General features: G+C 40.0%; 1 protein-coding gene across 3 annotated transcripts in view; it reads right to left on the reverse strand.

Annotated features, from left to right (window-relative positions):
• Positions 1-12,119, reverse strand: part of LOC311082991 (connector enhancer of kinase suppressor of ras 2) — a 45,470-nt gene that overhangs the window by 21,982 nt on the left and 11,369 nt on the right. For all 3 annotated transcript variants that reach the window (XM_084114232.1, XM_084114233.1, XM_084114234.1), the window contains exon 2: positions 2,235-2,398. In XM_084114232.1, coding sequence (XP_083970358.1) covers positions 2,235-2,398 — 164 coding nt within the window. The remainder of the gene's footprint in view (positions 1-2,234; positions 2,399-12,119) is intronic.

Consider the following 12,119-nt stretch of genomic DNA (forward strand, 5'->3'; position numbering starts at 1 on the left):
GCCTTGATGAGCATAAACGACTTCTTTCAAAAAATGTAAAACTATCTTACTGACCACAAACTTTTGAATGTTAGCATGAGAGATTTATTATTTTAAAATGCTCTTTTCAATACAGTGCAATAGCAGTTTTTTTTTTCTAAGGTCTGAGGCATAGCAGTCAATCTTATGGCTGATTTTATCATTCTGAGACTTAAAATCTGTAAAAGTGTAAGCAGCAGAAAAATCAAGCAGCATTCTCACCGCATGTACAGAGGGTCATCACTACACACTAACAAAGTTACTCAGAAATAAAACACTGCCTACACTGTGGAATGAAATAAAGCACACAATCAAGTCTCCATTCATATCTGGAAAAATGCATTACTCAGAATAAATGCCATTTTCTCAGAACTGCTGCTTGGAGAACCCATCATTTCCGTGTATCGATCGGTTAAATAGATTTTAGATTCTAAATAGATAGATTTTCTCACATTTCCTTTGGGTTTGTTTATAGTGTTAATCAGCTGGACCCAACATCTCTCATTTATAGGCAGGAGGGGTTTTTCCGACTTTTTTCTATATATGGTGTAAACTGGTATCTGCAGCAGTGACGTGTCTTTTTCTACAGTTGTGACTGTTGTTCTTTTATCTAATTCAAGCTCCTCGCTGCATAAATTACAGCGGCCATGCATATTAATATGTAGACACCATTCAGTGTTCCAACCATTATTATAAATAGATCCTTATATAAATAGGTTCACGGGTAAGATCTTTGAAATGTTGTTCATCACTTCAAGGCTCCTAAAAGCTCTTCGAGGCATCTTTAGAATTTAAATAAGTTTCCAGGTAGCTATGAATGTCAGGATAAATAGCAGAGACCTAAAGCAAATAAAAAAATATAAAAAAATAATAAAAATAAAAAGGTCAGCAGGACCCATGAGAATTTAGGAGTGATCTGGTGACAGCTGACTTTTGTTTTAAAAAAGGTTCAATGCAAAATTTATAAGGAGCAAAAGACTTTGGGATCGTGCTTCAGAGGGCAGGTATGCACCACATTTTATTTTATTTTAAAGCCAAATGGAAACAGCAGTTTAAAACCCTTGTTTTAGCACAGTGGTTGATTGATTGATGACTATAATGTATAATATTTATAATTTATATATTTAATTTATACTATTTTTATTTGTTATAATATTTATTATTTTGTAATTGTAAATTCATATGTTTAATTTACACAATTACTATTTTTCTTATGATATTCATAATGTTTATCAATTTTATATTTATGTATTTATATTTAATTTAAAATGTTTACTTTAAATGGAAGCCATTTAAGTTTAAGTGAAACAAACATTTCAATGTAAAGCAGTGTTGTTATTGTTAACTAAAACTAAAACTATTAAAAACAGTTTTTATGAAATTAAATAAAACAGAAATTAATTCAAATAAAATATAAATATTGGATGAACAACTTAAGGTTAAAAAATTTGCCTTGGAAATGTTACTTTAGCAACTAACGGAAATAAAATGTAAAAGTGCAAGCTGAAAATGACTAAAACTAAAATTGAAATAAAATAAATAAATAAAAATATAAAAATTACAAAAGCAAAATGACTAAAACTTAAATGAAAAAATTAATAAAACATAAATTACTAAAATTAAAATGAAAACTGAAAATATAAAAATAAAATTAAAAATAAATAAATAAATACTACAGTAGCATAAACATAATATTAGTCAACAAGTACTGCTGTCTCCAATGTTGTTGCACACTGGACAAACAAAATTTGACTATGACTGAGTAGGCGACCCTTCGCTGTCATCTGCGATAAGATCTCAAATTGTTTTAGACCCTATTTGCATTTGTATTTATTGCTGTCCACTTGTAATCCTTTCACCCGCAACAGCTCTTTAGCCTACTTATAAACCTGAATTCTGCTTCTGAGATGAATTGGTTTGTATGAACAGCTGTGAGGAAGTTAGCTAGTTGACTGAGATTGAACTCCTCCTCTCATTCTATGATGCATGAATTCCTCCAGCAGCCAATCAGAACCAAAAACGCATCTTCCCTTCCTTGCACACAAACTCCCTCCTCTTTTTGTATACTGGTTGAGAGATTCCCGCTGGGTGTTAATCATTCAGTGTTAAGCGGAGTTTGAATAAAATGTCTGTCGTGTCATTAAACAAAACAAACACATCATTATCACAGCCAGTCTCATTTTCCCTCACTCTCTCACAAACACACACACACACACCAGTGCGCAGAGTAAGTCCACAGCCTCCAGAATGAGCTCCTGGTGTCCGATGCGGGTCACGCCGAGCTCTTCCAGCTCCTGATGGGTGATGTGAAGCAGCTGCTCTCCGTTTATCTGCTCTCTCTCAAATGTCCTCATATACTGCAGCAAACAATCATCCAACCCTGAGAGAGAGAGAGAGAAGTGCAACACAACCATGTGATCATAATTCATTTATGTCATGTAATAAACTTAAAATGTGACCCAGTGTATAATGGAGCTTCTCTCCATACAGAGAGCTGTCATTAGAATGATTAATACGCAACACTCACACACACCAAACGCAATGCATAAACACATCGTAAACCTGCAAATGATGTCAAGTGGCTAATTCCTGTAACAGTTTGTGCTTTATCCCCGATAAACCACTTAGTGAATGCAGGCACGTCTCTCAGAAAGAGACACACCTGCATTTTTCAAGGCAGCGACACACACACTTGCTTTCTCAGAGGATGATGTTGGCCGACACTCTTCAGATGGGAACATTGTGAACTTGCAGATGCACCCAAGCTCAGTGTCCTTCATAAACAGCTCTATGGTCTCAAACACACACACACAAGATAACCTATGTGTGTGTGTGTGTGTGTGTGTGTGTGTGTGTGTGTGTGTGTGTGTATGTGTGGGATGTCCTTCAGCTAAACAGACTTTCTCTCGTGCTCAGTCTCTTCATTCTCTCGTTCTGCTCCAGCTATACGGGCTGCTTGGCAACCGTTGCTTAGAGACGGTGAGGTAAGCCTGCACAGGGAATGATAAAGGCCTCCATTTCCTACAGTCACACACACACACACACGTCCATACTGGAAAGGTGCACACATACATACACTGCAAACATATACACACATTAAAGGAGAAATGTGTATTTCCTCTAGCACTAACATCACCAAATGGAATTGCAATAATGATTTAACAGTTGGTTGGATGCCCAGATTATCCAGCCAAATACTCACACACCATTGGTCAGGCGGGAATGGCTTCTGGCTTACTAGGGGCTCATACCATTATGGTAGTTGAACAAACTCAGGGTTACGGGATTAGCTTTGAGTTGACAAAACCAAACCAGTCAAATTAAGCTTTGTTTTTTACCATGTTGTTGATGGAGCGTGAGCACATGAAAGTGTGACATCAGCGAACAGCCAATCACATGCCTTGAAACGTGCAAAACTGTGATTCACTTCTCGCGAGAGTCCGTGCTATTCAATTGTCTCTTCTGCCAAGGATTAAGAGATTGAAGAATATGAAGTATATAAATGCATTTACACAGCAAGAAGTAAATATCTTGCTATATCATTTGAATATGTAATCTCATATGTAGTCATTTTTAAAGCTTTATCTATATTGATTCTAAAGCGTTTATATTACATCTCTGTAGCCTATATTTTTACATAAATTTAAACTAACTGATAATTGTTAAAGTAAAACTGCTCATGTTTAATGGATTAAGGGTATATTAATTAAACAAATAATATATAAATCCATAAACTGCTAAAAGCCAGACGATTTTGTATTTAAAAATCAGTTATCTAGTGACCTTTAATTTGGAGCAAGAGAAACTGGGGGAGTGATTTTATTGCATCAGAGATGTGTTACTTTACTCACACTACAGGACTGTAGGAGCGACATTCTGTGGCGAGGCGGAGGATTGCAGCAGGTTTATCCTTCAGTGCAATCTACACTTCGATATGCAACCCCATCTGTATACCACCGATCGAGCGCGTATTGCGTTCGTAATCTCACTTCTCTCCGGTCGAGCTCTTCAGTGGGCTCAAGTGCTGTGGCAAGCGGAAGTTCCCGTGACCAAGTCGTTATCAGCTCTTTAACCTTCAACAAGGTACACGATCGGTGGGATCCTATGCCCTGCAATTTCGCACACTCGCCGTGGCAAGCGGATGGAATGAAGCGCCTCTCCTCACAGCCTATCGCCAAGGTCTAGATCCTGAGATTCGTTCACTGATGGTTATACACGATGATAACATGGGGTTAGAGAACTTCATCCAGAAATCGAGTTTCCCAACGACTTTCTGCTTGTTCATCATTCAACCCGCTTTGCATCCTCCGTCTCTAGTACCATCTGCCGCCCTTCCAACACCAGAACCAATGCAGGTAGATACTCACTGACTAACACCAGCGGAGCGTCAAAGAAGATGGGTTAATCATTTGTTCTTGTACTGTGGGGGAGAAGGACATTTCATCTCTAATTGCCCAGTTCGACCTTCACGCCCAGCGGTGAGTACCATCCAACTTTCTCCCAAAATTGCATCTCTGACCCGTACCACTGTCTACCTTGTAACGTCCCGTTCAACTGTTCCAGCACAAGCTCTCATCGATTCCGGTTCAGCGAGCAACTTCATCTCCCACAACTTCCTTCAAAGGCTCAATGTCAAAAGAAAACGCTGTCCCCAGAACCTAGAGATTCACAACATTGGGTAAGCCGCTGGGTTGTGGTCACATATGTCACTTCTCCCCCACCATGACGCTCCGCATCGGCTGCCTGCATTCCGGGAGATCTCGTTTTTGGTGTTGGAAGGATCCACCGCGGACATCATCCTGGGACGCCCGTGGATGCTCCAACATGAACCTCGGATAAACTGGATTACTGGTGAGATTCTCCAGTGGGGTACCTCCTGTCATCAGACCTGTTTAACCCCCTGTGATCAAGGTTCCTCGTCCTTCCTTTTATTCCAGTTCTACCACTTGTTCTATCGCCGTCAATTCCACTACCATGGAGAGTCCAGAGTCTGACAAGAAGATGGAGATTCCTCCAGAGTACCGGGCATTCCAGGATGTGTTCAGCAAGCGGTTGGCAATGCAATTACCACCTCATCGGCCATGGGACTGTGCCATCGACCTGCTACCTGGGGCGACTCTACCCAAGGGTCGAGTCTATCCCCTGTCCATCCCGGAGCAGAAGGCCATGGAGGAGTACATCAAGGAGGCACTTCACCAGGATTTCATCTGCCCTTCAACGTCCCCTGCCGCTTCCAGTTTCTTTTTTGTGGCGAAGAAGTACGGAGGCTTGCGGCCCTGCATCGACTACCGGACTCTCAATTCACAGACCATCAAGTACAGTTATCCCCTTCCTCTGGTCTCCTCAGCCCTGGAACAACTACGTGGTGCCTATATATTCTCCAAGCTAGACCTATGAAGTGCCTACAATTTAATTTGCATCCGTAAGGGTGACGAATGGAAGACGCCCTTCGTGGCGCCCTCAGGGCACTATGAATACAGGGTCATGCCCTATGGACTGTCCAATGCTCCTTCAGTCTTCAAAGGTTACATGAACGAAATACTCCGAGACTTCCTCCAACAGTTTGTCATTGTCTATATCAACGATATCCTGATATTCTCCAAGAACCTCACCGAACATCGGCACCACGTGAAACAGGTCCTCCAGCGCCTCAGGGAACAACATCTCTATCTGAAGCTAGAGAAATGTGAGTTCCACACTTCTACAGTTCACTTTCTCGGGTACATCATTGACCAATGAGGCATCCAGATGGACCAGAGGAAGGTGGACACAATCCGGACCTGGCCTCAACCAACAACCATCAAAGAACTACAGAGATTCCTTGGATTCGCAAATTTCTACCGCAGATTCATCCATGACTACAGTCTTCTCAGCTCTCCTCTGACTTCACTCCTCAAGACCCGGCCCAAGTCTCTGTCCTGGAATCCAGAAGCCACCACCGCCTTTGCCACACTCAAGGACGCCTTCGTCACCGCTCCCATCCTCACCCATCCAGATCCAGAATTGCCATTCACCGTGGAGGTGGATGCTTCCTCCACAGGGATGGGAGCGGTGCTCTCACAGCAGCAGGGGAACCCTCCTTTACTCCATCCATGTGCCTTCTACTCTAAAATGCTGTCCCCAGAGGAGCAGAACTATGACATCGGCAACAGAGAGCTCCTCGCCATCAAGCTTGCATTGGAGGAGTGGAGACATTGGCTGGAGGGAGCTAAACACAAGTTTGAAGTCATCACTGATCATCGAAATCTAGAATCCCTCAGAGAAGCTCGTCGTCTCAATCCACGCCAAGCCAGATGGTCCCTCTTCTTCACGAGGTTCGACTTCCTAGTTACTTATCGACCTGGATATAAGAATTCCAAAGCTGATGCTCTTTCATGTCTCCATCAACCTGATCCAGAACCTACCAATCCTTAGACCATCCTCCCTCCAGCCATGATCGTCAGTCCCATCCTCTGGTCTTTAGATGAAGACATTCAAATTGCTACTCAAGCAGAACCTGCTCCGCCGGGAGGTCCAGAAGGGTGCATCTACGTATACCAATACCAACCTGGACAAAAGGTATGGTTGTCCACCCGAGATATCCGTCTTCGCCTGCCCTGTCGTAAGCTGAGTCCCTGCTACATAGGTCCATTTACCATCCAGAGGCAGCTCAACGACATCACCTACCGGCTCAACCTACCTGCACAGTACCGTATTTCTCCATCCTTTCACGTTTCACTATTAAAATCCTATTCTGAACCCTTGTCTCCTCCCCACACAGAACCCGGTGAACCTGACGTACCTCCTCCTGAAGTCGCAGAAGATGAACTCATCTACAGAGTCCAATCCATCATCAATTCATGACGATGGGGCAATCGACTGGAGTACCTAGTCAACTGGGAGGGGTACGGCCCAGAAGAGCGTTCCTGGGTAGCCCGTGATGACATACTTGACCCCTCCTTATTAACCCAGTTTCATCAAGATCATCCCACTCGTCCTGCGCCCAGAGGTCGTGGTTGTCCCCATCGTCGCAGTTTCCGGTCGTCTGGAGCCGACTGTGGAGGAGGGGGTACTGTCACGGAGCCATCTACGTCATCACTTCCGCCACTGCACCCGATCATTACACCAGATCACAGTCACCTGATTTCTAATCACTGGCACCTGCACGTCATGATTGCACTCACTACTTCAGTCACAGTCTCCCGCACCTCAGTGTCTAGTCTTGTCTCTCGACGCTACAGACTCACCTTACCTGAATACCAACCTGAAGATACTTACCTGTTGTCCCGTGGTTTCCTTCATCCATCGTCCTGTGTTCCTTCGTCATCGTGTTCATCAGTATTCTACAAAGACTTTGTTTCACAGTCAGCTAAGTGTTCACCATATCTGCTTTATCTTTGCACTCAAGTTATCCTGCATCGCTCACTCTGCACTTCAATAAACTTGTTATTTGTTTACATCTGCCTTGTCTGCCTTTCTATGGATGTGACACACATATCAAACCTCCAACATATTATATTTTTCCCACCTCAGGCATTAAATATTGCTAATAAATTGTTATAAAACAATCATCAACATACTGCTCAAGTGTACCTCATAACAATTTAATAACTACAAATGTAACATTTTATGATAAGTTTTCAATTTTTATGGGACTGAAGTTAAAAATAGTAAAAAAGAAAATTAAATTTAGATACTTAACTAAAACCACTATTTTATTGTGTTAGTCGTATATGTCAGATGCACTGTAAAAAGTGATCAGTTGACTTAACTTAAAATTGAGGAAACCCGTTACCTTAAAATTAAATAAATAAAATTCATGCTTAATCGGAAAAAAATAGGCATTAAGTTTATTTACTTAATAATTTTAAGGCAACGGGTTTACTAGATTTTAAGTAAGTGAACTGAACACAAGAAATGCCTTCATTTTTAATCGTCTTCCCTATTTTTTCCCAAAAGAATAGTTGAGAATTGTGTGATGGGTTTGAAGATTGTAACAGGTTTGAAGGGAGACATTGCCTTTAATTTTGTATTTTTAATTTTGTCTCTGTCTCATATTGTGCCGTTCTTTCTGGGTTAACATATCTGGTTGCACAACACAGTCTTTCTGCTGCTGATGTGGCTGCCATTTCTGACATAGGATGCTTGTCAAGTGGACACATTACATCAATTATTCTATTTATAACAAAATTATGTATATCTTTACTGAAACCATGACTATTTTATTTATTTTTTAATCACAATTATACATGAAGTGAAAAACCCTGTCACAAGCTTACAACCCGAAACAATTAGAATTATACATACATATATGTGACAGGGTTGAGTGTGATGGGGTTGAGTTTTTTTTTGCACAAAATGGCCACTGTTCCTGTGTAGGAGAGTATAGACCATATATGGCAGCAATGAAATAAGTACATTGTATATACTTATGGATTAAAATACATTTTTTGAAAAATAATAATTTTCCATCTTAATTTTATGTGATGGGGTTGAGTTGTTAAACCCTTTTTGTTATACTGGTTGAAACTCTCATCACATCCTGATAGCAATCAATAATAGAAGTGATCTTCATATAAAAAAAATGTATATAGCCTATATCTTCTGTAGAAGTCTCAGGACTGAAAAATATTCGTCCAATCATTGCATTCGGGTCAAAAGGCAATGATAGGATGTCCTACCTGCCAGTCAACATATGTATTTCCTCTGTGCAACCCATTCGCACAGACATCACACGTCAACACCGCTACAGAGAGCCACCTTTTACAGTTCCTCCTGAACCAAAACAACAAGCTTATGCTTCATGACATATTGTAACCTGGTTGTAACCATAATTAAAAGATAGCAACTGTGACTTTCTACTCTGAGCTGTTCCTCTGTTTCTCTGGCAACACAATGCCAAAATGAATTAGCTGAATCTGCTCTGGCTGTGTGCAAGCGACCTGTCATGTGCTTCAAAGGAGGCGTGGCTTTGGGGAACGCTCTGAGGGGAGAGTGGGATCTAGTGCTTTCAAAACTAACTTGCTATTGCTAGCCGCTCCGAAATTGCCTACCCTTTTAAGCTTGACAGTACCCTCCCTGACTAATACGATTAAAAAATATGAATAAAAAGTAGGATACTATACTTGCCATCTTCTGCACCACTGTTAAAGAGACCTGAACGATGTGATTTCTGGTAAGTGGAGAATAGTTGGCATGACGGGGTTTAGTTCAGACTGAGGGACATAACTTTATAGTCTGTTTTTTATAAAATATCTTGCTTCTTCTTTTTGAAAAAATATTTTTCACAAGAGAGTAACACAAGTTACTTACAATATTGCCAAAACAATTATAGACACTGTCCACATTTTGTTAAATATTTTCAAAGTAGCCTACAAATTCAGTGAAGTGCCTCGGACATGAAGACAAAATGCTTTCTGTGTCCCTCCACCTTGTCGTTGTATTGCAAACACTACAAGATCACGTGGCAATAATATCAAACAGGTTTTAAAAATAACGCAGCGTCGTGATCTTAGCCTGTCCCGAGCAGTCACAGACATTGCGTTATTTTTAAAACCTGTTTGATATTATTGTCACGTGATCTTGTAGTGTGCGCACCTGTGTGACCTGCTCATACTTTACGGCCATCGCCACTGCAACATGCACCAATTTGACTGCAATCCGGGGTCAAAATTTTGTTGCAGACCTTGGAAAACTGCGAATTCCAGCCAAAAATCATGTAGTGTGTGACTGTGAGCATACCTTTAGCTGTTGAGTGTAAGTTACTATGGCAATGAATACTGCTAAAAGCCAAACCACTTTCATGGTGCCTAAAACCCAGGGTTGGCACAAATTAAACTGAAACATACCTGGCTAAACACCTAAACATGCTTCATGGTATAGGGCCTAGGTTTTATTCCAAAAAAAATATAGATATATAGATATAAAAATGACATACTAAAAATATTTGAATATATAGGCTATTTCTATATTTTATACAAATATTTCAATGTTTAATATGACTAAATTAACATGACTAAATAAGATTTCACCAACCAAAAGTATTTTTTAAAAGTCACATCAGATAGATGTATACATCTTCAATGTATAAACTATCCATTTTCCCCTTTTGCAGCGTAGTCTCTGCATATTAAGCTGGGACCGGAGAGAGTACTTGACCATGGAAAAAAATGGTAATTATCATGCATAATTACATGCAATTCTCTATGAGAATGGCCTCCTTTAAGAAACACACACGCATAATCTCTTCAAGTCCACTCTTCTGGTTTACATCCCACCATCTCACATCTGCGCTAACACATCTACGCTGATCCAAGAACAGCTGACAAAGGGAAAAATGAATCTGGTCCCTCCCACTAAGAGAGGTGACTCATCGTGAGGAAACCCCTTAGAAAATGATCAAACACTCACTCAGAGACACACACTTGCAAACATCCTACCGTTCCAAGCCCAGTTGCTGCTGTTTCAGGTTCTGTTACACCCCACTTTGGACACCAGATATCTTGGAGATCTTTTTTTTTATCTGTTCACCACCTGTATTTATACTTCTTGAAAGTCCTTTGACCATCCCAATGATCATAAATGACAGAACATGTCATAAATTTTGTCTCTTTGCTCAAGGCTATTCTTTCATATCACAAAACGTACAACCTCACTATTAGTGATCAAATACTAAACTTTACAGTGTCAGTAAAGACATTTATAATGTAGCCTAACAAAAGATTTCTATTTCAAAGAAATATTTATTTTGGACTTTTTCTCTATTTAGCAAAGAATCCTGAAAAAGTTGATCACAGTTTCCCACAAAAATATTAAGCAGCACAACAGTTTTCAACTTTGCTAATAATAAGAAATGTTTCCTGAGCAACAAATCAGCAAATTATAATGATTTCTGAAGGATCATGTGACACTCAAGAGAGGAGTAATAATGCTGAAAATTCAGCTTTGTCATCACAGGAATGAATTAAATTTTAAACAGGAATGAATTAAATTTTAAAATATATGAAAATAGAAAAAAACTAAATTCAAATACTATTTCACAATATTGTTTTTTAGTGTATCTTTGGTCAAATAAATACAGCCTTGGTGAGCATAAGAGACTTCTTTCAAAAACACTAAAACAATATTATCTACTGGACTCTTTTTAATGGTGTGGTTTTTTATAATTACGCCAGTAGGTGGCGACATATAACCATCATTAAAGGGGTGGTTGAATATGATTTCACTTTTCTAACTTTAGTTAGTGCGTAATGTTGCTGTTTGAGCATAAACAACATCTGCAAAATTACGACCGCCAAAGTTCAAAGCAATGAGAGATATTTTCTTTTAAAGAAATTCCTTTTTAAGGACTACAACAAACAGCTGGTAGGGACTACATGACATTCTTCCCGGGTTAGTGACATCACTAACCCTAAAATTTACATAAACCCCGCCCCCTGAACACGATTTATAGATTATCAAGACAGAATATGCTAATCAATGACTAGAAGATAACTACACATAAGCTACATAAATTCACCAACTAACCATTCAGAAATGTTGTCTACATGTTGTCACTTCTTCTTTAGTCTCTCCATCTTTCTGACTTCGGTTTGAACATAAAAGGCTAAAAGCTTTTGAAATTTTCAGTGCATGTCTGTGTGAGGTAAAAGGACATAAGCTGTTGTAGCTCCGCCCCCTGTGCCAGGAGTAGCAGCTCATTTGCATTTAAAGGGACAGACACAAAAACGGTGCGTATTTGCTCACCCTCAAAAAGTGACAGATTTAACATACTATATAAAAACATCTGTGGGGTATTTTGAGCTAAAACTTCACATACACACTCTGGGGACATCAAAGACTTATTTTACATCTTGTGAAAAGGGCATTATACCACCCCTTTAAATGAGTAGGCCCTAAGTCATTCATCCTAAGTCGGTTCAGTCAAATGCACAGAAAGGAAACAAGCAACTGAACTCATGAGTAAGTCACTGAATCATTCACTCAAGCAATTCGTGAATCATTTACTCAAACAATTCAGTCAACAATAGGGGTGGGACGGATCGCAGTTGATCCGTGATCTGTACGGACCAGGGGCCTCATTAATGGTTATAAATGAGGCCCCAGGTCCCACGGTTTAACTG

Source organism: Abramis brama (assembly GCF_963993115.1).
Source record: "Abramis brama genome assembly, chromosome: 5".
NCBI lineage: Eukaryota > Metazoa > Chordata > Actinopteri > Cypriniformes > Leuciscidae > Abramis > Abramis brama.